General features: G+C 42.7%; 2 protein-coding genes and 1 long non-coding RNA gene across 5 annotated transcripts in view; 1 reads left to right on the top strand and 2 right to left on the bottom strand.

Moving 5' to 3' along the window:
- The window catches only part of LOC142599434 (uncharacterized), a 209675-nt gene that overhangs the window by 72597 nt on the left and 109327 nt on the right, over window positions 1-27751 (bottom strand). The window lies entirely within an intron of this gene.
- The window catches only part of MOB3B (MOB kinase activator 3B), a 97527-nt gene continuing 86868 nt past the window's right edge, over window positions 17093-27751 (top strand). For all 3 annotated transcript variants that reach the window (XM_075740478.1, XM_075740479.1, XM_075740477.1), the window contains exon 1: window positions 17093-17268. The gene's annotated coding sequence lies outside the window, so the exon portion shown is untranslated. The remainder of the gene's footprint in view (window positions 17269-27751) is intronic.
- Window positions 22974-23940, bottom strand: IFNK (interferon kappa). Its single transcript, XM_010302672.2, has 2 exons — window positions 23370-23940; window positions 22974-23084 (listed from the first exon to the last, which is right to left on the bottom strand). Exon 1 carries the CDS (start codon window positions 23938-23940, stop codon window positions 23374-23376), a length of 567 nt encoding a protein of 188 aa, XP_010300974.1. The 3' UTR covers window positions 22974-23084; window positions 23370-23373.

The raw sequence follows: 27751 nt of genomic DNA, 5'->3' as shown, positions 1-27751 counted from the left end.
GGACCAAGAATGAAGGGATGCTGGGGACAGCAGAGCAGAGAGAGACCATCAGTGGTGAGCTCGGGAGCCCAGTGGTCGAGGTGCCAAGGGAGGCTAAGAGCATCAAAGCTGTGTGTAACAACCATAGGACTGAGATGAAAACCAGCAGATGCATTCGCAGGACACAGAAAACAGCCTTAGTGAGAGTGTGGTTACTCAAACGCGAGCTGCTTGTTTTGTTACATGGTATTAGCACTTGGTGAAATGGATTGGTTTCATAGAGCAAAATAATTGGTGCTGAGGACCTGAGTTCATACTGCACGTGTTTCAGCAGTTTCACTTCAGACAAGCTTCAGTTCCATCCCATACACTGACTGCTCACTAGCTGCTGGAGTGCCTCTTCCCATTCAGTTTTTTGGAGGCAATCCATTTTATGCAGTTCATTGGTGAGCCAAGCCACAGTGAGGAGGGATGGATGATCAGGTGAATGATTTTAGGAGAGCATTCCTGGTGTGAACTGAAACGCTGCTGCACATGTACCTTCTGACCAGGCAGCTGATCAGAAGTAATGGGTACAAGTGTGCAGATGAAATTAAAAGGGAAGAAGGATAACAGAAAGGAGAAAATGGGAAAAGAAAAAGGGGAAAAGGAAAGGGTAAATTATACAAAAAAGCTCCAAAAGCAGAGGAAAAAGGAATACTAACAGGCCTTTATGTTCAAAGGTAGCATGGCATGGGGCACAAATTAATCTCTTTTGAGATCTGTGCCTCTGGTTAGAAAAAATGGTCTGTTTTTATCACAAATGCATTTGAATTTTCAGCATTAAAACAGTCTGAGTGGTGGAAACCAAATAGATATTAGAATGATTGTATTTATGTGCCTCTGGTTTTTTTCCTCACATCTGGTTTGGATTACTATACTTTTCTTTCAAGTGGTAGAAGATTGTTGAAATGCATTTATCCCATTTCTTCCTCCATTCTTCTCCCTTCCAGCTAATCCCTGAATGCAGGCAACATTTTTATTTCTAGCAGAAAATTGAAGCGGCATGCATCCAAAAAAGCAGGCAGAAACATGCCTCAGCAAATAGTTCTGTATGTGCTTTATTATGAGAAGAATTTTTAAAACTCTTGTAATATATCTAAATGCTTGTAAAGACATATGGCTTGATCAGAAGCTATTGAAGTGGACTGATAAACATCTATTGATACCAGCCACGGCATGAGGTCATGGAAAAACTTTGCATGTTTAAGTTTTCACAATTAGTTTGAAACAGTCTACAGAAAGGATCTCATTACTATGTTCATTGCTATAGGTTCCTGTGCTTACAATGTAGCCTGATTTAATTCCACTTCCACTTAGTTTTACAGGGTTCCTCTCTAAGAGCTTTGTGTGCTGCAGCATCTCTAATTTTCAAGTTTGGCTTCTCATTAGAAAACCCCTGCAGTACAGAGAAGCAAGGCATCTTGGAGCCATCTCACACTTGCTTGTGGGCAGAAATTGTGGAATGCTGACTATTCTGCATGTCAAACCTTGCCAATGGCTGGCGAAAAATAAAGCCATTATTAAAAACAGCTTTGTGGGGTTTTTTTCCAACAAAAGCAAGACTCATCTGGTTCTTATACTGTGTGAGACCATGTCTATGAGGTTAAGCAGCGCAGACTTTGCTGACTTAAGATCAGACTTCAGAACCAAGATATTTTTAGTATTTCATGTCTGAAACCTGCTTGGCTTGGGACAGGGGAGAGGAGGAAAGAGAACCAAGGGCAAGAATTACATGTTTCCGTGCTTCCTGAGGCAGGAGAGAGCTACATGCCACCTACCACAAGCTGGAAGGACTTTGCTTAAATCATGGCAGCATCTCAAGGTTTCAGCTTGGTGTGCTGAGCATATCTGAATAAACAGCTCTGGAGACTTTCTGATGCTCTGTGTTGTTAGCCTTACTTTTCTTGTTAAAAGATTTCTCTGATGAGCACAAATGACTCTACAGGTAGACAGCTGCAGAGATAAAAGGTGATGAGGTTTATACCTCATTAATCAGTGTTAAGTCATTGTGGTGAGCCACTTGAAGCCAGCTAAAGATGGTCCAGAACAGGAATTATTCAAGGTCTGCTATGTTTTAATACTGGTTTTCTTTACTAAGTTATTTCTCTATAGGAGACATTTCTTTTGCTATTTTCTTGGGAGTGTATGATAACTGCTCCTAATGGTGTTCTGGGTTACAGAGTAGCAGAAAACGGTCCTGAAAGTAGAAAATTTTAATTAACAAAACAGCTGTATTTTGTCCCAAGTACAGACATGTCCCAATGACAGTATGAGCCAAGTCATGGCTTGCCAGTAAGAAAGCTAGACTTTGCTCTAGAGTTAGGCTTTGGTCTAGAGGACATATCTACAGCATAGTATTTCATAGCCTTGATGATGCAAACATGTCATTAATAATCAGCTAATGACAGGATTTCTCATTTGGACACACAAAACCAGCAATGAAACTCTGTGGTGCTTCGATAACACTGATCTTTATTCAGTCAGTGCAGGAAAAAGACCAGTCTAAGTTCTTCACTGTCCTCCTCCCTTACAGTTAACTTGCAGTTAAGCCCTTCTGTTAAGCACAGAGCCCTGCTGGCTGCGTAGCAAAAGTCCTCACACAGTCACTCTGGAATCTTTCTGATGTGAGGTGACATGTTTATTTCTGATAACCAGCTTCTCTGCTCCCTTTACTGGCCATAGTGGTATTCAGGAGGAAGGGAAGGGGAAACAGAAGCAGAAGGTAAAGGTGTAAGTAAACAGGACTCCTACTAATTACCTTCCTGGAAATCTGCCATATAACTAGTTTTCATTAGGGCACTTAGAAACAGTGAGATGAGAACTAAAACATTGTAACAGTTTTTGTAAAACAATTACTAGCAAAAAAAAAAAAATCAGCATGTGAACAAAAAGAAAACAAATACGACAGAATTCTCATTTTTTGGAGTGATTCTGTTGCCTGTATATGCAACTAAACAAAACCAGTGTCATGGTTTAACCCTAGCCAGCACCTAAGCACCTCACAGCCGCTCGCTCACTCCCCCCACGATGGGATGGGGGAGAGAATCGGAAGGGTAAAAGAGAAAACTCATGGGTTGAGACATAGACAGTTTAACAGGTAAGCAAAAGCTGCACACAAGCAAAGCAAAACAAGGAATTCATTCCCCACCTCCCATGGGCAGGCAGATGTTCAGCCATGCCCAGGAAAGCAGGGCTCCATTACATGTAACGATGACTTGGGAAGACAAATGCCATCACTCTGAATGTCCTCCCCTTTCTCCTTCTTCCATGAGCTTTATATGCTGAGCATGATGTCATACAGTATGGGATATCCCTGTGGTCAGTTGGGGTCAGCTGTCCTGTCTGTGTCCCCCTCCCAACTCCTTGTGCACCCCCAGCCCACTCGCTGGTGGGGTGGTGTGAGGAGCAGAAAAGGCCTTGGCTCTGTGTGAGCACTGCTCAGCAGGAACGAAAACATCCCTGTGTTATCAACACTGTTGTCAGCACAAATCCAAAACACAGCCCCTACCAGCTGCCATGATGAAAATTAACTCTGTCCCAGCCAAAACCAGCACAACCAGAAAAACAATTCTTTGTAAAAGCTGTTTCAGTTGAGATTACCTTGTTTGCCCTTCATTGTGTATACAGCAAGTGCCAAACTGTGAAAGTTCTAATGGAAGTTGAAATGGAAGTAACTTCTCTTAAGCTTCTTTCATATCAAAGCTTGCAAGGACATTTTTGATACTGTGTTGTTTTTTACAAGGAGTGTTACTGCCTTGAGTGTGGCAGTCTCAAAGAAAAAACAAAATTTCTCTTTTTTAATCTCAGACAGTCTGAAACCTTGCATGTTTCTGCATGCAGTTTACTCTACCCTTGGACCCCATTCAGATCCAACGATCACAGAATCTGTTGGACTGGAGCAGTTCTCATGGAACCATCTCCCACTTCAAGTAATTCATGAAAATTATTTAGTGTATATAAAATCAGAAACACTCCAGAATGACATACACCTGGAAAAATACATCAAGAAAACTTTGTCTCTGAGGGAATACAAAAGCAATTTTCAGACTCCTCCTTTGGTTCCTCCTTCTCTGTAGGAGGTGGAGTTGGGATTTCACAGTCTGGATTCTGGTTGTAAATGGACATCACTTTCAGGGTGTTGCAGATACCTCTTCTGTCTCTTTACTTTGGAGGTACCTGTAAAAAATGTTTTGTCATGAGCTGGCTCACCTCAAGATCTTCATTAGGCAATGAAAACCTCGCTGAATTTATGGTTTGATTGGATTTAAAAGACACTTCTCTTTGGATCCAGCAGATTCAGAGAAGCTCAGGGGACTATGCATTAATCTGAAAATCATGATGGAACTTGGTGAGCAAAACCAGTGGTCCCACACCGACTTCCTAGAAACTAAAACTGCGAGATTGTATTCCATGATAACAGGAACAGGAACATTTTGCATCAGTTTAGCAAAAAATGGCAATAGAAGTATGTGTGATTAAAAATGCATATGGAATTTATACATAAGCAGACTTTGGGGCTAGCATCGATGTTTGTTCTCTGCATTTTCAAATCTTTTTTCTAGAGTATAAAGTCTCTGACTCAGAGGCCACTGGGGGTTTCCAGTACCAGAAAGGACTGTCTTTTTTGTGTCATGTGCCTATGGATGGAAGGAATTTAAGCTCTACCACATTCTCTACCTTACTGTGCATGTACTGCACAGTCAGCAAGGACAGAATAGTGTGGATGGAGATTTCTCAGTTAAGGTGCAAAAAGGCACTGGGAACTGCAACTTGAGTTTTGTTCTTCACTTTCCTCTTATGTTCAGTGTGATTTGAAGTCCATCCCAGTAGACTGACGTAAAAGGTTGTTCGGCCACCTGGATATGGATAACCAGTGATTAGTTTATCTAGTCTGGGAGTATATTTACATAAACATTGGTAATTTAGTCACCCTGAAAACAAATTAAAGTGTCTGGACAGGGCTTCACACTCAAGTCGTTAGAATGCTGCTGGGGTTACACCAAGAAGATTTCTGCATGCAGGCAGGCAGGGCCCACTTACGCACATTTTATTTCATTTATTCAAACACTTCTGCTTTTCCTTAGAGAATTGTATTTCCTAGGCAAATTGTACCACTGCAGATAATCCACAGGGATGTCTAGACTAGCTCTGTATTTTGAAATGCATTCCCCCTCCCTTCCATTATTCCTTTTCACTAGCTGGAATGCAGTGTCTTATCTTGTGATGGATTAGCCCACATTTCCATATCTCAGGGAGATGAAGAGGTGTGCTGCTACCTGCTCTTTAATAAATAAGTACATCATATTTTACCTGTGGTCATGAAATTGGTGCTCTGAGAGATGGGACTATTATTAAAGCTAGTAACTTAATTTAAAAAAGGAACTTATGTGCTTAAGAAGAGATTTTTAGGCTATGAATACTGCCTCTATTACCAAGTGAATCCTTGATGTTGTTTGAAGGAGACAGTCACCTTGGAAAATGTAAGCCTTGTGTTTTAACTGTGTTTAGAGCTGTATTTACCTGATTCCTTTAGTTTACGAAGGAGTATCTTGTGTACTTTTGAAGGCAGGACTGGGCCTTTCCTTCATCTGCTGTGGTAGGAAAAACATTGCAAAACTTTGTAGGGCCCAGGTGATATTGCTGTATGCTCAATGAAGAGTTATTGTGTTCTTCTGGGTGTTCCTATAGATCTACCCGGTGAAAAAGAGCACAGACAGAAAAAAATTACTCTGCTCTGCTAGCCAGTGCATGTAAGGTTAGCCAACACGTCCCTGTGGGACGCTGAAATGCAAAATGCACTGAGGATGCAGCCTTCAGGCCGAACAAGAGAACCTGGTGACAGTTAAAGAATGAACATTAATACTTCTGCTCCCACTGCGGCATGCAGGGGTCTGAGCTCTTTTTGAGGCATCAGCCCACTCGTCTTGATGCCTGCTGTTCAAGCAAGTGCATCTTTTTCACTGAACTGGCACTTTGTGCATGTTGTGGCCTCTAAGGCAACCTTCCTTGTATGGAAGATGGTAGTGTTACCTTTAGACAAGAGAGTGAAATAAGGGTATAGTAACTTAATATTTTTAAAGAGAAACACATGACTGTGCTCCACGGTCTGTGTTGTCATATAAGTCTGAATTAAAATTTAAGCTATTTAGTGCTCTGGATTTGTTGAGCCCTCAGAGAATACCTTCCAAGAGTATATTTTATTTTTACAAGACATAAACACCAGAAAAGTCTTTCCAATGATTGAATAGTCTTCCTAATTTATAATAATTTTCAAAATAACAGAATTTCATTATCTATATATTCTACCAGTTAATGCTACTGCACTTAGCACCTAAACTGATTATATGCTGCAAAGAGCTTCTCCTAACCTTCCCTCTCCCAGTTATCAGACTGGAAAATAAGCTTTAATAACACATCTGGGAGTTCAATCTGGGGATAAACAGACCTGAATATCCAAGTGTCCTTGCCATCCACTTCTCTTTTTATATCAAGGCTTCTCAAAGTTGAGTGCCTCTTCTGCTGATAAAGTAACATAGATCCAAAACAATTACAGCCTTAAAAGCTCTGAATTTTCCCCAGAGGCTTCCAGGCAGCCAGTGCAGCTGTCTGAGCAGCAGTGTAATGCTCTCCTGTCATAAAGTCCCACTTGATAAGTGGGCTGCCAGGTTCCAAATTAGCTTTGACATCCAAATGGTGTCATTAAATAGGAGAAATTAGGGCTAGGCAGGGAATAGGCCAGCCCAAACCTGAAACAACATTAATCTACAGCTTTTCCAGTTGCATATACATCTTTCTGAAAAGTGCTAAAGTGCTATGTCAACACTCAACAGGTAAGATTAAGCACCAAGCAAAAATATTTATCATTTGTGTATGTGGGTCTTTTTAAAGTGTATGTTCACACCCAGACTGTTCTGATGTGTCATTTGTAACACATAGTATCCAAGAGCTACCATGAACTTTTCTGTGTTACATATGTTTTCAAGTGTTTAGTGACAAAGCATGGCAGACATTGGTTCATGGTGGGTCTCCCTTCAAAATGTCGTTGAAATATTTAAAGAGTAGTGAAATTCCGTACAATTTCCATTTTTTTTCTCTCTTTCCTAAGGTATTTGACCTGTAATGGGAGGCCAAGATAATACAGCATGGACTTACTGGGTTTTGCATGAAACATAATTCAGAGTGCGTTCAAAAAGGGGTATAACTTCCCTATTAAGTACTGGGATCACTGGGAACTTGGTCAAAGAGGGTAGTTTGAGTGACTTTGCATACGGTCCTTTGATGGCCTGCTCTAAGGCGGAGGAGGGATCAGGGTACCTTTAAGCAGCAGCTGAGAAGTTCCACAGGGAGCCTCTAAGAGTGGAGGGAAATAGATCAGGAGAAAACTTGGTGACAGATCTAGTAGCAGCCATGCTTAGGGGAGTACTTTAAGTAGCTCTTGTACACCAGGAAGGAGCCAAGCTGGATTCTGAGTATGAGTGATGCTCCCCTTGCCCCTTTCCATAGCACTGTAGCTATATCTTTCTTTCATCTCTGTGTGTCTTATGGTAAACAGAACATTTGTCTTTCACATTTCCTACTACAGCGTGCTGGTGGGTAGGTTGGGCCTAAGTGGGAATACCAGCTCGTCTGATGGCTGATGTTACTTGGAGATCTCTCTGCTTTCTCTCCTGAAGAAATTGCGTCCTCTCACAAAACACTGCCAGCAAGGGCTGAAAGAGAGACATCCATTTTGCAGGGCTTGCGTCATTAGTTCAGCTGATGTCCTCAGGCTAACCAGCATTCAGCTAGTCCTGGCTGGTGCTCTAAAGGCTGTAATGGTTTTCACCTGTTGCAGAGATCACAATTCTATCCTTCAGCTATATGGGATCATTGGGGAAAGCTGGTTTTGGCTGTGCCTTTTCTGTAATGTGACTTGAGGGGTTGAAAACAAAATCCTCAATCAAACAGCTCTTAATGGAGCTGGAAACTGAACCAATGTGTCCTTTGTGGACATGGCAGAGTGCCTTCATGTTACATTAATGTTATAGCAATCCCAGGAGGAGATATAATTTTGCCACTAGTTCCAGGAAAGCACTGTTTCTGCTGTTTATCTTCAAGCAATCTTAACCATTTAGGTGGTCACATTAGCTGAAAAGCCTTGGCATTTGAAGGCTATCTTTTGTGCCTTTTGTCAGTTTCTGAAACAATGAGCAATTTGCTATTTTAATCCTGAGCTGAAATTATTTCTGCTTTATTGGAGGTGAAGGGGAGAGGAAGCAAGCATTTAAAAAAAAATAAAAGGGAGGGACCTCTGTTTTGTCAAAATGCAGTAAGGTTATAGCACTTTCTGATTCACACATTTTTTGGCAAATAAATCCTAAGAGAGCTCACAATTGTAAGAGCAGAATTAAGTTCAGAGAGCAGCTTGAATACAACCATTGTCCTGAGAGAAGCCTTGAGCAGTGTTTGAGTTAGAAGAAACAGTAACTGGATTTTGCTGTTTACTTTTTGCTGGGTAGGAATGGCAAACAATATTCTAATCTCAAAGGGACAAAGGGCACTGAGTTCCACTCTTGGTCACCATCATATAAATGTATACTCTCTTCATTGCTAGAAGTGGAAGATTTTCTTGGTTTATGCTGCTAAGATTGTTTCCATGTGCTTCAAGATAAAATCTGGAAGGCATTACCTAATGCCAGCAGAGGGGTTATAATTTGCATTGGAGAGTTCTAGGAAAGTTTTCTTAATGCAGAAGCAAGGCAAATAACTTGGTCACATACTGCCTCTTCCTTCTAGGTACTGTGTTTCCTCCTTAATTTTAGCATCACTCACACTGCTTAGCAAACACTAAAGAGATTGCTTTACTGTAGAAATACACAAGTCCCTGCATCTCCCCATCAACCTCAGAAACCTGTGAGAATACCCCACAGATGAGTAGAAACAGGCAGGAAGCAGAGGTAAACAAGATGATTAATGCAGGTCTCTGACCTCAGCAGTGTTTCTCTTTCGTTCCTGAAACCACCAGCAAATTTAGTCTGGTGGTCAGCTCCCTTCCAAACAAAACAGGACTCCTTCCATGAGACAGTGCTATGGGTTTTGACCCAATAACTGTATTTGAGTATCCTACCCATGGGTTATCACCAGCATCAGACCTCAGTTAAAGATCGTCTATTTTCTTGCACCAAATTTTCAGCCTAGACACCACAGTCTTGAGGCAGTTATGACAGATCTGGAGTAAAAGCAGGCAACCAATGGCATGTACACACCAAAACGTGCTCAGGCCTCTGGCACCACAGCGAGGCCACCAAATGTTCTTTGTGATACCATTTAGCTGCTGGAAATGAATTGTTCTATAGGTAACTATAATTATCAGGACAATGAGCAGAGGGAATAGCTGTCTTTCTGAATCACTGAACCAGAAAATAGGCTTTTGACAGGATCATCATAGTCTCTGGCCAACATCAACAAAAAAGGATTCTAGCCCTAATGAAGCTGTCTGGGGCCATCCAATGGCTTTATTCAGAGTTCCTGTACCTTCCCTTCTCGCATCCTGCCTCTGGTCAGGTCTGGGAATGTTGAGCTCTGATTGCAAGTAGTAGCCACTATGCAGGAGCTGGTTGTAGATGCCCTGTGAGCCACCCATAAGAAAGCTAGTCTTACACTGCTTTTTATATCACTATATTCACTGCTCCTGCTTGCCACCATACCACATATGCTGGAACATCTCCAAATTGCAGAATGTCATCTTAAGTTTAAAAAAAAAAAAAAATTAAAATAAGTTAATATATGAAAAAGCTGATTCTGTGTTCACTCATGACAACAAAGACACTGTTTGAAATCCCCCTTGCTAAACCATGATCCTTTACCAGGTATATCAGTGGGAGATTTCCAGGGTGTGATGCTTTGGAATAAGTGCAAAATCAGGCCTGGTGGCACAGTTCATAAATATAACAGAGAGAAGATTTACTGATGTAGTATTTCTGCTTAATGCCAACAACTTCAATGTATATTCACCATATTTAAAAAAAACCACACAGTAACATGTGAGTCTAGGGACTTCGGAGTATTTAGACTTTCTATTATGAATATTTACAGCATCTGAAAGCATATTAGATGTATTGCCATAATAAAAAAAAAAATAAATTCTCCATCTTTTTTTTTTTCTATTGGAAAGAAACAGTCTCTTTCTATTTGAAATTACAGGAACACACAAGTATGGTGGGGAGGGTGAATTGTCCATCAGTCCCACATGGGAGTGGGGTGGAGACCACACTTTTGGGTCCAAGTTGTTCTGGCCATGTAAAGCAGGTGGCTAGGGAGTAGAAAAAAAGCTAGGAATGAAGGTGTGGAAGAGACGCATGTGTTTCCAGCAGCAGGTGCGAGCCATAGAGTGGTGGCACCTGCTGCTGAGAGAGCAGATCTGGCCCTGTTGCAGATTGTCCCTCAGCAACATCAGCATGCCTTCAACACAGATGCAGACATTGCAGCAGTGCAGCTACAGCCGTTTGCAGACCAAGATGCTGTAGGCCAACCTGTTGCCTGAGTTGGTGAATACTCTTTATGCTGCCAGAACTATTTCAGAAGCAACTATGCTAGATCTGTGCCATACATAGGAATTTCAAAGGGATAATATGGTGTGAAAGAGGATTACTGTGTGGAATTTGTCTTTATGGCAGCAGGTCTTTTTGGTGCAGTAATTTGGGCTTAAGTCAGAACTTAATGCTGTGAACAATGAAGAGCTGTTGAAATCATGAGCCAGTCATGATAAATACTGATGTGAAGTACTCTATGGTCTACCAACAGAAAGGAGTTCAGGGAAATATATTCCTATGAGAAAGTATATTTAATTTTGCACACACTGTGGCTTTAACCTATCCAGAATTTCATTGATTGATTCTCTGTGTTGATTTTTTTGTTTGTCTGTTTTCAATTTTTTTGCTATATCATTTTTCTATAGATGGCACAGGGGAGCCAAGTCATGCTGGTGATTAAAAAAAGAGGAAAACGCTTTTAAAGGTCACCATAGAGGAAGATCACCTATATAGATATGAAGGGTACACAGTGTTCTTTTTCTTCTTTCAAGATATTCTGCTGCATAAACACATCTAAGTCACTGAGCCAAAAATGGTAAAAAGGTAGGCATATTCTATTATGGCACTTTGCTGTAATCTCTTCTCCTTCCTTCCTTCGTCACATCACAAGGCACCCTTTGTACCCTGGCTATTAGCTGAAAAAAATTTATTTAAAAAAAAAGTGTTTTTTATTTAACTTGTAAGAGAATTTTCAAACACAATACCTCTGATAGCAGCTCAGTTACACGTCACTGGCTATATGCTGAGAGGGTATAGCATGGCATAGTCCTGTGTTTTCAGTAAAGCTCTGTAACTTATAGTCAGTAGTAATGCCAATCCTAATACACACAGAATGAGTGCTGGTAAACACAAAGACATACTTGCTTCAAAAACAGATTGAGTGGTTTAATTTACACTTCCAAGTTGTTTGGTTTTTTTTAGTCATGCTACTTTGAAGCTTCCCCTGTCGACAGTCCCTGACATGACAGCCTGCTATAACCTACTTCAGTGCAAAATCAGCTCAACTGCCATTGACAGTGGCTGAGGTTAAAGAAGACGCTTTATTTCTCAGTAAAGCAGACTCAGCTTTGGCAGTGTTAATCATCACCAAATGGGAGGCAATAAGCTCCCATGGACAATAACTTCTTTAATACCCCAGTTGATTCACCATCCCGTATTTAGCCATGGCCTTCTTTGGCTTGGTTTAAGCTGATTCACAGCCTTGATATAAAACTAAATCACTAAGTTTGAGGCAGATGAGTGTAAAAATTATATCTAAGTTTAAATTGGATTTAACAAATCCATAGCAATTTCTATATTTCTATATTCTATTTGAATCCATAGATTCAAATCAAAACCATAAGCTGGCCACTTGAATAAGGAAAGAGGATGAGGCAGGCTCTAATTTTATCCTGCTTTCCCAAGAAAGCAGAATCTATGATAGCATCTTGATTGTATACATGTTTCTGTTCTTCTCACTGTCCCTAGATCAATTTTGATTTTGCTAACCAGTTCTGTAAAATTGATTAAAGGGTACAAATCTCAAAGATGGTATGTTCCGGCAACTCCTATGCAAATTATGTCAGGATAGACAAATAGATGTACACAAACTTTGTGATCTACCAAGAAGGCAACATGAATTTAGTCATATCAGGACCAAAACCCCAAAACAAATCAAAAACCAGACAGAAAAAAGCCATAGGAAAATAACCCTTGTAAGCTTCACTTGCAAGATCTTGATCCTTTCAGAGTATCCAACCACATCCAGCACCAAACACAGCAACATCACAAAGGTTGCTCCTGCTAGTTTAAATTGTTTGTACCACTGTGATCTGCTCCATCTGTGTCCTTCTCCATTCTGGATTCCCAACAGTGGAATATACTCAGCAGCCCTCAACCATTTGATGCTGAATTAAATTGCATTTCAGTTTGCTTGTACTGACAACAAATAATCTGAAGACCTGCTCTTTTTTTTTCCCCCCCCCTCTTTTTTTCTTGAGCTTTTTGTGTGGTAGGAAAAGAAAAGACTCTTGAGTTCAGCATCTTTGCTGTATGTGCTTAGAATAATAGGGCATATATCACAGAATTGATTCCTGATTAAATTCTGCTGCAGTAAATTGACTGATAGGGTTCACAGTCCTAGTTTCTGGCTTCTCTCCCAGCAGCAAAGGAGCAACTTCCATTGAGTGTACTGGTAAACGTGACAATGATGTAGCATACAACATGACTACAGAGAAGTGAGGTAAGCATCTTCCTGTTCGGAACGTCAACTGTCCTTGAAGTGCCTTTAAGCACTTTGTCCCTTTCACCTCTTGCTGGAGTATGCTAACAGAAATTTGTGAAAGGGGTTATGGATTGAAGTTCAGGAAAAAATTGTCTGTAGCTTGTCCGTTCTGGATGACTCTAGTTTGTCACCAAAAATAAATTCTTCCTAGGCAAAGCTGGCAGGTTCTTAATATGCTTTAATGATTATGAATCACAGAAAAGAGAATGCTGTCCTCAAAGACAGTCTATCTGGACCTACTGCATTTTTAAAACATCTTTCCATGCAGCACTTAGAGGCTTTAAATGTTGGGGATACTGGGACAATAGTAAGACTATAGCTTGTGTAGGTCATTCAGTTGTTTTTACTGTCTTCCACTTCCTACATAGTGATCTGAGATACAGTAATGGCAATGTCAAACCAGGCTGCAGCTCAGGAAAAAGAAAGGACTGACTCCCTGCTTGAAAGTAGGCAATTGGTAATAAGATAAAAAGCAGTTCTGCTCATTCTGTTATCAGAAAGAAGATTATTTCTGCTGCTATTTGTTCAGATAACTCTGTGAGAAACACCTAATGGCTGCCACACTAAACCGAAAAAAATTGTGTCAAAAAAGTGTCACTTCTCAGACTGTTCTTGCTGTGTTTATGAAGGTACAAGGGTTGCTTCCACTATCTTTATTTGCACATGTTTGGAAAGCACAGTTAATCAGTTGCAATAAGGTATTTCCTCCAAGCAACTCAATCTCCCCACCAGTCACAAACTGCTGGCAACTTCTTAGTTACCCACTCACCGTTTTTTTCTCTGGTTTGGTAGCCAGTAGTCCTAAGCCAAGCTCTCACCTAAGAGGCCACAGATTCAGCCTTTCCCTGAGTCCAGCTGAGGTTCTGCTTTGCCTCTGCCAAATGGGAGCTGCTGCCCCACTCCATATCCCATTTTGAAGGAAGAAAGAAGCTGGGACCTTCTGTGATGGTACAGCTGGGTTGCACAGCGGGGAAAAAAGAGGCTACCTTCCTTTGCCTTTCACTGTGGGAAAGGAGGCACCACCAGTCTTCAACAAATCTAGCCGATTTGTTGCAATCTTTGGCAAACCTGTGAAGTGGGCAGCCCTCTCCCCTATGCTTTCTGAGACACAATTCCTCCAGAGGAGAGAGTGACCAGTCCCCAGGGACGGGTGTCAACGCTTGCCATGCTGTTCTGCTCCCAACACCTTCGATTCTGCATAGCTCTCTGTCTTGCATCTTCATTAGGCTGTATAGTTCCTTGTGGGTTTCTGCTGCTTGAAAAGAGTGGGAATTGGGTTTTGTTTACTGAGCCTTAGTGAAAATGAGATTTCCCACTCAGTGAGCAATGCTTTGGAGTTTGAAATGTTTCTGCTTAAGAATAGTTTGGCACACAGCCATTTTCTTTTGAGTTGGATGGCACTGAAGTGGGTTTCTACTGTTACTATCTTTGCCTATCGCCCTCACCCCCCCCCCTTTTTTTTTTTAGTCAAAAAGATGGGTCAGATGGGAAAGTGTAAGACCCTGAAGTCTTTGTTGGCATGAAAAAGAAAGAGCTTTTTGTGCAAGCTGTGTGTATATATACACTCAGCTTTGACAATGTCACAGAATCCCAGACTGGTAGGGGTTGAGAGGGACATCTGGAGATCATCTAGTCCAACCCCCCTGCTAAAGCAGCATCACCTAGAGCTGGTTGCACAGGATCGCGTCCGGGTGGGTTTTGAATATCTCCAGAGAAGGAGACTCCACAACCTCTCTGGGCAGCTTCTTTCAGTGCTCGGTCACCCTCAGAGTAAAGAGGTTTTTCCCCAAGTTGAGATGGAACTTCCTGTGCTCCAGTTGCCCCTTGTCCTGTCACTTGGCACCACTGAGAAGACTCTGGCCCCATCCTCTTGTCACCTATCCTTTAGATATTTATAAGCATTGATGAGATCCCTTCTCAGTCTTCGCTTCTCCAGGCTAAACAGACCCAGCTCCCTCAGCCTTTCCTCATACGAGAGATGCTCCAGTCCCCTCATCATCCTCACAGCCCTCCGCTGGACTCTCTCCAGCAGTTCCTGGTCCTTCTTGAACTGGGAAGCCCAGAACTGGGCACAGCACTCCAGATGTGGCCTCACCAGGGAAGAGCAGAGGGGGAGGATAGCCTCTCTTGATCTGCTGGCCACACTCTTCTCAACGCACCCCAGGTACCATTGGCCTTCTTGGCCACAAGGGCACACTGCTGGCTCATGGAGAACTTGTTGTCCACCAGGACTCTCACATCCTTCTCTGCAGAGCTGCTTCCCAGCAGATCAACCCATAACCTGTACTAGTACCTAGGGTTGTTCTTCCCTACGTGCAGAACCCTCCCTTGCCCCTGTTGAATTTCATTAGGTTGCTCTCTGCCCAACTCTCCAGCCTGCCCAGATCTCACTGAATGGCAGCACAGCCCTCTGCTGTGTTGGCCACTCCTCCCAGTTTTCTATTGTCAGCAAACTTACTGAACGTACTCTCTGTCCCCTTGTCCAGGTCATTGATGAATATGTTGAATAAGATGGGACCCAGTACTGACCCCTGGGGCACACCACTAGCTACAGGCCTCCAACTAGACTCTGCACGGCTTATCACAACCCTCTGGGCCCTGCCATTCAGCCAGCCCTCAACCCACCTCATTGTCCATCCATCCAACCCACACTTCCTAGGTTTGCCTATGAAGATGTTATGGGAGACAGTGTCAAAAGCCTTGCTGAAGTCAAGTTGTACAACATTCACCTCTCATCCACCCAGCTGGTCATGCCATCGTAGAAGACTATCAGATTGGTCAGGCATGATTTCCCCTTGGTGAATCCATGCTGACCAGTCCCGATAACCTTCTTTTCCTCACATGCTTATTAAAAACCTCCAGAGTAAGTTGTTCCATCACCTCTCCAGCGATGGAGGTGAGGCTGACTGGCCTGTAGTTTCCTGGGTCCTCCTTCTTGCTCTTTTTGAAGACTGGAGTGACATTGGCTTTCCTCCAGGCCTCAGGCACCTCTCCTATTCTCCATGACCATTCAAAGAGGATGGAGAGTGGCATAGCAATAACATCTGCCAACTTCCTCAGCACTCATGGGTGCATCCCATCGAGGCCCATGGATTTGTGAGTGTCAAGTTTGCCTAGATTGTTCTCTATGCCAATCCTCCTCGACCAAGGGAAGGTCATCCCTTCTTCAGACTTTCTCTCCTACCTCCAGGGTCTGGGTTTCCTGAGGGCCAACCTTAGCAATAAGGACTGAAGCAAAGGCAGCATTCAGTAACTCTGCCTTCTCTGTATCCTCATCACCAGGGCACCCACCTCATTCAGTAGAGGCTCCACATTTTCTCTAGTCTTTCTTTTACTGCTGATGTACTTGAAGAAGCCCTTCTGGGTGTCCTTGGCATCCCTTGCCAGATTTAATTCCAAGTAGGCCTTAGCCTTCCTTGTTGCATCCCTACATTCTCTGACTACATCCCTACATTCCTCCCAAGTGGCCACTACCTTTTTCCACATTCTGTAAACAAAAAAAAAAAAGTGTTTGATGGTTGGGGGTCTTTTTCCTACTGAGACAGTCAAATCAATGTAACTGCAAAGCTGGATTTAGCAATACGAATGCTTGTGTATCAGCCTACTCCCATAAACACCGTGGTTTAAGATAAACCAAAAATCCCTTTAGCTGATAAAACAGTGACACAAATACGATTATTTATCTTATTCTCCAGCCCTGAGGGAAGGGACTGTGGTCTTTGGTCTATGCTGATGTGGTAAAGTGAAACCGCTGTGGAGGGCAAAATCCTCCAGAGCACTGTGTGCTATGAGAAGCCTTGTGAAAGAAGGTCGTGCGGGTTGAGATTTTCCTGCTGCTTGTTACAAGCTCCGTAACTGGTCAAAGTTCTGCACTTGTTGCCTAAAGTGAGGTAAGTTTTCCAGTAAGCTCTGTTAAGTACGGAGTAGGATTAGGCCTCTTACCGGTAGCCGTGGTGAAGGGGCTGCCCCTCAGACGGAGCCGCAGGGAAGGGGGCTGCCTCGGCGGGGGCTGGGAGGCCTCGGGGCGCCCTAGGATCTGAGGGGAGCCGCTGCTGGGCCTCTGCTCCCCCTCCCCGAGCTAAACGGGCTGCTCCCCCGCGGGCGGGCACCGCTGCTGCCGCGGCAGCCCTCGCCGTCAGGAAGGAGGGCACCGCCGCCATTTCGGCCGCTACCGCCGCTGGTCGCTCCGTGCCCGCCAGGGGGCGGCCTCCACCGAAGGCCACGCCGAGCGCGTGGGGCCGCGCGGCGGGAGCCCGGGGCCGGCGGGGGTGGGGCGGGTCGGGCGGCTGGCAGCGCCTTGCCGCCGCCGGGGCTGGTGGTGAGCTGGGGAGCTGTGTCGGGCTGCGGCGTCCTCTCCCTGGCTGTCCGGCGAGGAACGCACCGGCGCGGGCAGCGGCACCTAGAGAGGTGCAGGTAAGGCAGGGGGGCGGGGCGGGTGCATGTAAGGGGAGATGTCGGTCTGTGTGAGTGGACTGCTCAGTCCCTGTGAGGGGAGAGGTCGGTCCCGCCGCCCCACAAACTTCCCGCTGCAAGCGAGTCGCCGATTGGGACGCGCTCCGGCTGCCCACCCACCCATTCCCCACCCCGCTCAGCCCAAATGGAGATACCCCCCCCCAGCTCCTCCCAGCCCCGTGGGGGGGGCGGCCCACACTTGCCAAACAGGGAGGGTCTTCCGCTCCCCTGCGGCCGTTGTGATCCGCCGACTCGGGTCCTCGTCCTCCCGAAAGTGGCGGGGGTGTGTGCGCGTATTTCCACCCCCTGTCCTGGCTGAAACTGGTGGGCGCCGTGTGAGGGGGCGTGACGGCCCCTGTGAGGGTCGCTTGGCTTTCCGGTCACTGGCACTGTGTAGGGACAGCAGCCGGCTGGCCCGGCGCGCATGGAAAGGTGCATTTTTCCTAAGAGCTTTTCTTTCTTTTTTCTTTTCTTTTTTTTTTTTTTTTTTTCCTTTCCCCCGTCCCCACCCTGCCTCCGAAAGGTAGGTCGCTGTGTGCTTTCCTCCAGAGCTCCAAGGGTTTGCTGGGTCTTGCTCAGGGAGCCGCTGGCTCTGCAGACCTGTTGCTGCACCGTGGATGCCTGGGAGCCGGTGGGATTAAAGCCGCATCTGGGCAGGGCGCAGGGGGCTCCTGCCGCCCTCTGTGTCAGGCATCGGGCGGGCAAGGGTGCACGCAGACTGAAGAGAGAAAGGAAGAGGCAAGTAGTCGTGAGACTTGGGTTTGGATTGTCTTTTTCCCTCCACCGTATTTATTTAAACCCAGTATGATACTCCCCTCCCAGCTCACTTGTCCTGCTTGCTTTCTGCACTGTACTCTGAGGCAGGGAGGGGAGATCCAGAGCCCTGCCTGATGGTCCTGTTGTACCCGTGTTGAGCAAAGAGATGGGAGCCTCAGCACCACAGGCTGGGTGTTTGTCTTCTGGCATGGCAAATGCTGAGGCACAGCCCATTAAAACTGGCAGTTTTGCTGCAGTTCTTTTAATGTTGAGGGTGAAGAGAGTGTCTCAAGAAACCTGCCGTGCAGCTGATCTGCCAGGTCTTTTAGCTGTGGAAAGACAGGCTCAGGGTGCCAGATTTTGCTTTTGATTTGCAAGGTTGCTTCATGAAAAATGGTTTGTGTTAAACTCCTTGTTCACTAGTGGAACACCGGATTTGAAATCTCTGCAAGTCTTTGCAGCATCATGATGTGACCACCTGACAGCTGGTGTCTTAGAGGCTGACCCAGGGCTTGTTATTGAGAAATGAGTAATTGCCATTGTGAGGACCAGCAAACTGCAGAAGTACTCACTGTTGGCCTAAAAGAGAACAGCTGCAATGCAAGCACAGAGCAGTCCTGGTTGGCAGGGGCTCCTGGAGATTCCTGCTTGCAGCTGATTGACCCTGCACATCATCTGTCTGTCTTCTGGCAATTTGAAGCTGTAGACAGCTGGCATTTGAAGATGTAGAGACCTTCTTGCTCCCACCTGATGGTCAGATCAACCTGTTTTGGGACTGGTTGTGGGCAGCTCTCATAAACAGAATGTTCTTATTGATGCAGGGGTGTGTCCTAAACCAAGTTAGAGCAAGAACAGGTTACCTTTATCAGAGGGATAAAGGGTGGTTGAGGATCCTTCCCACCCCTGCTTAGATTGCAGTAATTTCTTATATAGACAGCAGGATTGTTTCTATGCTTCAAGCCATTTAATTGTGTTTTTACACACAGATAATTTGTATATAATGAGGGATACTCATGAAAAAATCATCCAGACGTTCCTCTCAGACTGGAGAGTTTATGGGCCAGATACTCTGCAGTAGGTAGATGGAGAGCCTGTTTCCTCCTCTTCCACCATAGGAAAGCATGTTATTCTAAGATTTGCAGACTCTTCTTAGTGGACCAACATTTATGATAGTTTTGTTTCTCGACTCTGTGCGGTACAGAAAAGAGCATTGCTGCTACAGAAAATGGAGGAAATTGTTCTTTTGTAACAGAGAGTATGCACATCTCAGAGAAGGGGGTAGGGTAGAAAGAAGAGGAACACAAGCTAGAAGGGGTACAGTCGAGCAATACTGAGTTCCAGAAAGTGCTAAAGAGCAAAAGGAGGTGGATGCAGAACAGCATGATGTTGTTTGGCATCAAACAGCTTGGAATGATGATTTAATACTGTTTGCGCCGCAGTGTTGGTGTAGTAGCTGGTGTTGCTTAGAGTGCATTAGTGAGTGATGTGAAACTTGGGACTGGACCAAATCAACTTCAGCTCCTTTGCTGATATTTCTGTCATGATAAATGTTTATCAACTGCCAGCAAAGTACTCAGCATCATTTGAGGTCCCTGAGGAAGGTACTTCTGCTCTGGAACAGAAACTAAGAGAAGCAGAGAGGGCCAAGCGCCCTGGGAACATGGACCACAGAGTCATTTGGAATAGCAAGTATTTAAAAATGTTACAGGAAAAACGTGGTACTGTTCTTTGTTTAATATTCAGTCTTTATTATGAGTCAGGTAAACTGAGATCTCAAATGGAATAGTTTATAGACAAAACACGATGTTATTTTCATTTTTCTGTTTTAGGTTATTATCTTAGGATTAGATGCTTCAGTAGTACCTTTGACAGATATGAATCTTGTGAGACTCTTCTGAGCCAGGGACTTAGGCCTGTGCAGGTAAGATGGAGACAGAAAGCTGAAATGACTAAGATATAACTGGAATTTTATTGCTAACTACTGTACAATTAAATTTACTTCCAGAGAAATTACCAGCTTACTACTGCAGTAAGCTTCTTTGTTGATGGATAATTAGCACATTAGTACATTAAAGAAAAAAGGCATACGAATCAACTGTGGGTATGGCTGAAGATACAATAGTCATATGCAGAGTAACTGAGAGGCTCTTTTAAAGGAGTTTGGACCAGGTAACAAGAGAAGAGGAGATTTTGCTCACTGTTCTCCTCTGGTTGTTATGCGTCTCGCTGCCGCACTCCCCTTTCTCTTTTGTGCCAGTTCTCATATGCACTGGGCATTCTTCCCTGCTTTACTTTAAATTTTTACCTTGGAACAAAGGTATAGATTTTGTTTGTTTGTTTTTGTTTGGATAATTGGCTGTTGGTCTAGCAGGAAAAGGTTCAACAAGTGTTAGAGGAGGACAGGAACGTGGGACTGAAAAGTGGAGAAGGGAGGAAGTGGGGGTGTAAAATTGGGCCATCCTGTCTTGTGAACTGTAACACATATGGGAACACACCTTTTAAGAGCTTTTCGGTGAAGACTTTCCAAGATCTGTTTGATCTAGGAAATCTGTTTTCAGATTTAATTTAAAATACCTGCTGGTTTTGCTGTTGAGGGCATTTCCTTACCACACCAATATACAATCAGAATAAAAGGATTTTCTATTTTTGTGTGAAGGTTGAACATACCCTCATGCTGTCAAAAGATGCAGGTTTTTAATCCAGAAAGACTGTAGCAAATTATATGGCTAGTAACATGCAGTATATCCAGGTACTTGGTAACAGAGGACCTCTCCCATCTTAAAAACAGATCTTTCCCCAGTGTGGTGAGCATTGGTTTTGGTTTTGTAATTTGGATTTTTGTTTTTGTAATTTTATATGTATTACCATTTGGGAGTGCAAAAAAATGAAAATATATCTATCATAATTATGCAGCTCTGAAGTTTTAAAACAAATGCTAGCAGATAGATGAGAGTGCAGTCTCTAAATCAGGGACTGGATGAAGTACTGAACAGGCTTTTAAAACAGCATGGGGAGACTTGACACCAGCCCATGACTGGGTGGTAATCTCAGTGTGCTGAAACCAAAGATGTGTGGCTGAGGGCTGTGAGAAATGAAGTTCCTTTTTATTTCTCACCCTTTGGTCATGCATTCTTTACTCCAGCTGTAAATCTTGGGACAACTGCAATTTGTCTCTGTACTAATTCTAAGAGTCTTAGAATGTAATTTTCACTTTCTTATTTTAGTGTCTTTTTTCCCTTTGTTCTTGTATGGAAGTACCCCCTGACGTGGTAATAGAGTTCTTGATAAGGTAGACATTGAAGTGGTGTGTATCCACATTGTTATCAAAAACAGCAATCTAAAAAAACTTGAACAAATAGCCATGTTTTTATTTCTTTGGGTCTGTAGTTACAGTAAGCAGAAAAAGTTACAAAATTTACAAAAAGTTTAATTGTAAAAGTTATGTGTAACAACAATAGTCTAGAATTTTTCATAGAAAACTGTAGTACATAATTTCTAAATACTCCTGTAAGGGAAAAGGTCAATGTTTAAAGTTATTTGACTTCAAATGCTAGATGACCATATTCAGTCTCAGACAGTGCAACTCTTTCCACAGAAAAGAAAGTTGTGTATGTATCCTCATTGACGGTTAACACTGAATTCCAGATGGGAAATGTGAAAATAATATTGTGTACAGTAACTTCTTTTTTCTTATATAAGATTTAATTAACTTGTGAAAGCAAAGATTTTTTTTTGCAGAAAGTTAGCATAGGCAGTTCTTAAACACCTATTCCCTGTAAATGCTTAGCTGACACTAGTCAGTTAAGTTCACCTGGATCCCTCAAATTATCACCTAGTGAGTGTATGGCTTTACAACCTCTCTATTTCCCCCTTTCAAAAAAACCCCACAACTCTGCATCCTGAAATGTGAGTCACAATTGACAATAAAGCATGCATGAGTTAATAGTCATATCTGCTTTAGATTCATGACAATACCTCCCCAGAAGAGCTGATGAAGGAAGTTAATCTCTCCACACTGTATGGGCATGGGCTTTTGCTCATGGTACTGTCATTACCTGACCAAAATATGCTGCAATCTCAGGAAGAATTGATTGAATCTAGTAGAATGTGTAAAGTTGTGTCCAGTCATATCTGCTGAAGTCTGTGCTGACATTTAAAGAAAAGACAGGTGTGGGACTAAAGTTGCTGTCCTGACCTCAAACTTCTCAGGCAAAATGTTGAGATTTTGTCCTCAGGTAAAGGTAACAGCACATTGAATTTCTTCAGAATATTTTCTTGTTCTTCCCTAGTCCCATACAGTCATAGAAATAGTTTAATTCTTTTGCTCTTACATTCCAACTCAACATATTCCATTTATGATAAACGTATTTTAGGAATGAGATATACTTAGAAATCTGAGGTGGGGAAAAAAACCCATGTCAGAACTCGTCCAGTCTTCTAATATATAGGCAGTGTTACTGAGACGCACGATATTCAAAGTCTCTTTAGTAGCAGTTAAACTGATGAAGATGATGACTTGAAACACTGCTTGGCTCTGCCTGTATGAAGGAAAGAAAGTTGGGAGAGAAGTGGAAGAAATTTGTTTGCTTGTGTGTCCTTATTGTAAATATTTTCAGATTAATCTTGTCTGCTTATGATCTCAAAGCAGATAGAATGGATATATATTTTATATAGCGTTGTGAACCAACATATTCTAAAAATCCATGCTGTAGTTATTGAATATGCTGTATAGAAAGATGGTGTTTATATCCCCATAGGATCTACAGATGAGGCTACTTGCAAAATAGAGATCAAAGCTGGGAAGTGATTTTTCTAGCTCAGAAAGTCTACTCAAGATTATTTTTGAGTTTAAAGAGTCCATGTCATGTAAAATTCTCATCTGTTTTATAAATTAAGATCTTTGTAGCATACAGGACTCCAGGAAGGTCTGTCTTCCTTATGCATATCTGCATCTTGTACTTTTTTCTTCATTAGTGAAGTAAAGCAAAAATAAAATCTATGCAGTGTCCAAATGGCATATTCTGTGGAAAGATGAAAAAAAATTTTTATAGTGGAAAGACAGAATACAGAGAAACAATATCTACTTGTTTTTTAAAGAGCTTATCTTCTACAGAAAAGGTGATACTGAATGCCCCTTCACTTGAGTACTCTACATGTTTAAATTAGAGCACTGAATGCTTTTTGAAAACAAGCCCCAATTCCCCAGTTATCAATTTGAAAATTATTAAAATGTGGAAATTAAAAAGCCATCAAAAAGGGGAAAATTATCAGATTCTTACAGAGAATCCAAAAATAGAAGATGTTACCTCTTTATGACCTGTGTTTTTTCATAAGGCGGTCAAAAATTATAAGGCATGTTCTCAATTCCATTTGGACTGCTTCCCAGGAACAGTAACTGTATTGCTTATCTTTTAGGAAATTGGTGATTCTTTGGAAGTACTTTTTCACGCTGAATGTAGTACTTTTTAGGATCCATATTTGAAAGCTATTTCTTGCTTTTGATTGCTCTTCTGACAAACATATCTCTAAGTCTTCAATTTGCTGATGAATTCCATTTTGGAATTTCTCAATGTTGCTCATATTCCAAGCACCAACAGGAAGATTTTTGCTAAATAGTTGGAAGATCTGTTGGAGGAACTCATAGATGATCATTGTGACATTCTTCTGTGTGACCTCAGTAATCTCCATGGGGAATCTGAAATCAGTTGTTTCGCTGAGACATTGCTGAGAAAAATAGCCACCCATTTTGCACAGAAAATTCATGTTGTAGTAGATGACTTTGAGTCCTTGGAAGAGGCAAACTGGATGTGAGATTTTGATGTACAATGCCAATGTAATGCAAACTCGCAGTAAAGTTTTCTGAACCAAGATGGTCATGCTGATGAAGTAGTCAGCACTATTTTCGTTGCCTTTTTGCAGATCTGTAAGCTTGCAGTTTCTTGGTTGTCTTGTCTGTGCTCACATGCGTCTCACATCTCTGAATTTATTTCCTCTGTGTGACATGGTGGGTATTACTCATTTTGTAGGAATTGCATTTTTATCAACTGTGATCCTGCCAATGTTTAGTGTTGATTTTTGTTTCAAACAATCGCAAGGGTTTGCCCATTTTTGCTTTGACTGTATTTAATTGAAAAAAAAGCGAGTCAGTCAATCTGGTTGCTCAGAAGACTTGAACACATTAGCAGGTTAGAATCTGGTAAGGGCATCTCATCCTTTTACAGTCTTACTAAAACAGTCAGTCTTGCTTTATACTGAGAAATTCTATTTTTATGCTTAAGTTGGCAAAGATTGTGAAAAACAATCACATCCTCAGCTAACAGATATGCAGATATGTGCTCTAAGCATGATATAATTTTATTAATTTAAAAACAACTGTCTTTTTTGGTAGAACAAATTGTTTTGTTTGGGGAGTGGGTAAATTTTATTAGAAAATAACCCTGTTGTTGATACAAGCATTGGTTCACTAGGGGCATACGTTGCTATCACTATGTTGGCAAAAAAAGAAGTATGTACAACTCTTAAGACAGATGCCTTTTTCTCAAAAATCTCTGACAGTTTGCTGCTCAGAGGAGCTTTCTTCTACTTCATCCCTTGATGAATCAGCCTAAATTTTTAGAGCTGTAAAGAAGAGGAATTCCTTACATTTCAGAGTAAGAAAACTTCTGTTCTAAAGCCTTTTCCTGTGAAGACAAGCTCTCAGGGAGACAGAATTTACTTGTGTTGCTAGCAAAATGTTCTATCTTCTGTACAAGCCTAGCGAGTGTAATGCTGGAACGTGTCTTCCCATGGCTGGCCATGTACTTCTCGGAATATCAAGTCTTTGGCCTGGTTTGTAGTAGGACTGCAGGTAGCCATCAGCATGTTAATTGTAAGTGCCCCAAACAGTCTGAGGCTTTTGTGATGACAGTTCTGAGATCATGCTACATAAGCACTGTAGTTTGAAATGAAAGTGGTTGGTTGGTCCTGAAGCTGCAGTAGCAAAGTCCCATGTTTCTAGGTACTGTTGGCTTCCTCTAGTGCGGTACCAGCTCCTTTAACTGGTTCCTGTAATCACAATATGAGAACTCACAATGAGAACCCATGATTGAAAAGGAAAACTAGGTTGAATATTAAGTTAAGCAAAAGTTACAAGGCATTTAGCAGACACATTTGCTTCTCTTCTTGTGGGAATCTTTAAGGATTGCTAAATCTATATGTGAACGGAAGTGATTTGGTCACTGAAGTGTATGGAGTTTAGAAAGCCAGGGCACATGCCCTTATATAATTCAGCCTGCATAATTACAGGGGTATTTGAAAAAGAATATGGCAAATGTTGAGGCTCAGGAATGTTTGATGTAAGCAGCAAAGGAACTCCTGGATGCTCTTGAGATTAGAAAGTATTTTGTAAAAAAAAAAAAGAAAAAAAAAATCCTGTTGGTGCTTGGGAGGACCAGTTATTATGTGACAGACTGAAAGATTGCTATGGATAAGCAGTTTCTTTAGCAAGCCACAGGATGACTTCAGCAGTTACACACTGGGACCCTACTAATATATTAATGCTCCTGTGGTTATTTGTCTTGTTTTGCTACTGCTGATGCTAATGCTGTAGTAATATTGTAATATTGTCATAAATTATCAATACCCCAAGATCTTAAGAGAAGTTAATTTATGAATGAAATTGTGGAGAGGATGGTTTCCTGTTTGAAAGACTGGTCAGAGAATCAAGAAGGCTATGGTAGATTTAACCCTTTCTTAACCCATTGCTGGTGGTTCCTGCAAACATGGAAGTACTTTCCTTGCAGGAATTAGAAGAATGGCTTGAATGAGCAAATTGGAAACTATGAATCTATGCTTTTCAGTGCTTCAGGTCTTTCTAAGCTTTGCATTACATTCTTTCGTCTTAAGCAACTCTCTGGAGTTTGGTCAAGGGATCCAGAATCACTGGAATAACCATTTTTTTCTCTGAGGAGACAGAATATGTTTGTTGCAGTTTTTTTGTTTTGTTTTCAGTAATAATAATAATTAAACAATCACTCCATTACAGATTTTGTATGTCTGTAGCAAGTGTGAGCATCAAAATAACTTCTTGTACTCACATAGGCTGTCATGCTTCAGTTAAGACTAAAGAATTTTTCTTCGACTGTGGATCCCGTTTTGTGCCAAAGCAGCTGAGGGCGTGAAAATTTTGTGGCTCAGGTGGGAGCTGAAAACAGAAATCAGAGGTTAAAGCTGAAGCAACGGGTCTAGTACAAAGGATTAGGAGTCAACTGAATGGAACAGAGATCCCAGATCTTAATTCACCTAGGTGATGCCTAGGTTCAAAGTGTCTTTTAGCTTACCTGTATTTTAACTGCATCTTTACAAGGTAGATATACGTAGTTACTACATACCTTGGGAGTGTTACACAGCTTTACCCAGGCTCTAAGTCAAGGTTGTCTAGTTGGAAGCATTGTGAGAAATGCTGAAAAAAAGGGAAGGAAAAAAAAAAAGGCTGAGGCCTGATAAATGCAAATCAGTTTTGAACCTAGATGATCCCAGTTTCTGAGAGAGAGGCTACTTTAATTTCTGGGTTGTCTTCACTCAATATTGCTCTGCTTGCTTGCTTAAAAAGTAATGGTGATAAACTCTGTTAGTTTATGTGATTAGAAACTTGCCTGCACCCCACAATGTAGCACTGAGACATTGGCAGGTGGGGGAGCCTCAATAACACTTGCCCTGGCTGCTCCTAGCCCCATCACAGGAGCCATCAGCGCAAGAAAAGCCCATCTCCACAAACCACCAAGGAGCACAGGGGCACAGTGGCAGGCAGGAACCCAAATTAAGGACTCAGAGGAAGGGGCCCTTCTGGGATTGTCCTGGGGGAGCCTTACCCCCATGGCCTGGGAGAGAAATGCATCAAGATGAATCAATGCTGAAGCACCTTACGGCCTTCCTGGGGGTTGCTGCCTCGAGGTAGGGAACACATTATGGATGCAGAGGAAGAGCATTTTTGGATTACACAATTACGGGATGTTTAGGGCAAGAACCAAAGGTAGGGAAAGGGATGGATCTGGGTGTTTTGGGAAGGAACAAGCATGTGAAAATAGAGGGATGAAGTGATAAAAAGGACTGCTCATATGTAAACAGCAGCTGGTCAATACATTTCTCTGGTTGTGCCCTGTGCCTGAACAGCAGTATGTCCTCTCTTCTTAATAAACTGTTTCTAAGTATTTTCCTGGATGAGGGACTTTATTCTGTAGGTGTGTGTGAGTATAGGGTCTAAGTGCCAGCACCTAGAGTCAGACCACAAGTCGGAGGGCCCATGTGTCATTGGTACCAGCAACTGGAGAGACCAGAATGAGTGGACTTAAGTGCCAGCAGCTGGACTGGGACCAGGGGTCTGAGATCTGTGTGTCCGTAGTGCCAGTGAACTGCAGTGAGTGAGGGTATGTGATAGAGCGCATGAGTGCTATCAAGCTATTCAGTGAGTGGATAGTAAGGTCTGAGAGCCATGTGTGTGTCTGTCTCTGAGGGTGACACCACGCAAGGGGCTGGCTGTTGGAGGAACCAAGGGAGTCCTGCTCATCTGCTGTGGAGCTCTGTATGTGTGTGCACATGCCTGTGTGAGGGGGTCCGTACCGGCAAGTGGAGTGGGGCTGAAGACTTGGTGGCCTGCATGTCCTGGTGCCAGGATCCAGGGACAGCTACAGCGCAGATGATGTGTCTGAGC

The sequence above is a fragment of the Balearica regulorum genome, chromosome Z (genome assembly GCF_011004875.1).
Source record: "Balearica regulorum gibbericeps isolate bBalReg1 chromosome Z, bBalReg1.pri, whole genome shotgun sequence".
NCBI lineage: Eukaryota > Metazoa > Chordata > Aves > Gruiformes > Gruidae > Balearica > Balearica regulorum.
The sequence above is the reverse complement of the archived record's forward strand: the minus strand, read 5'-3'. Positions and strand labels throughout refer to the sequence as shown.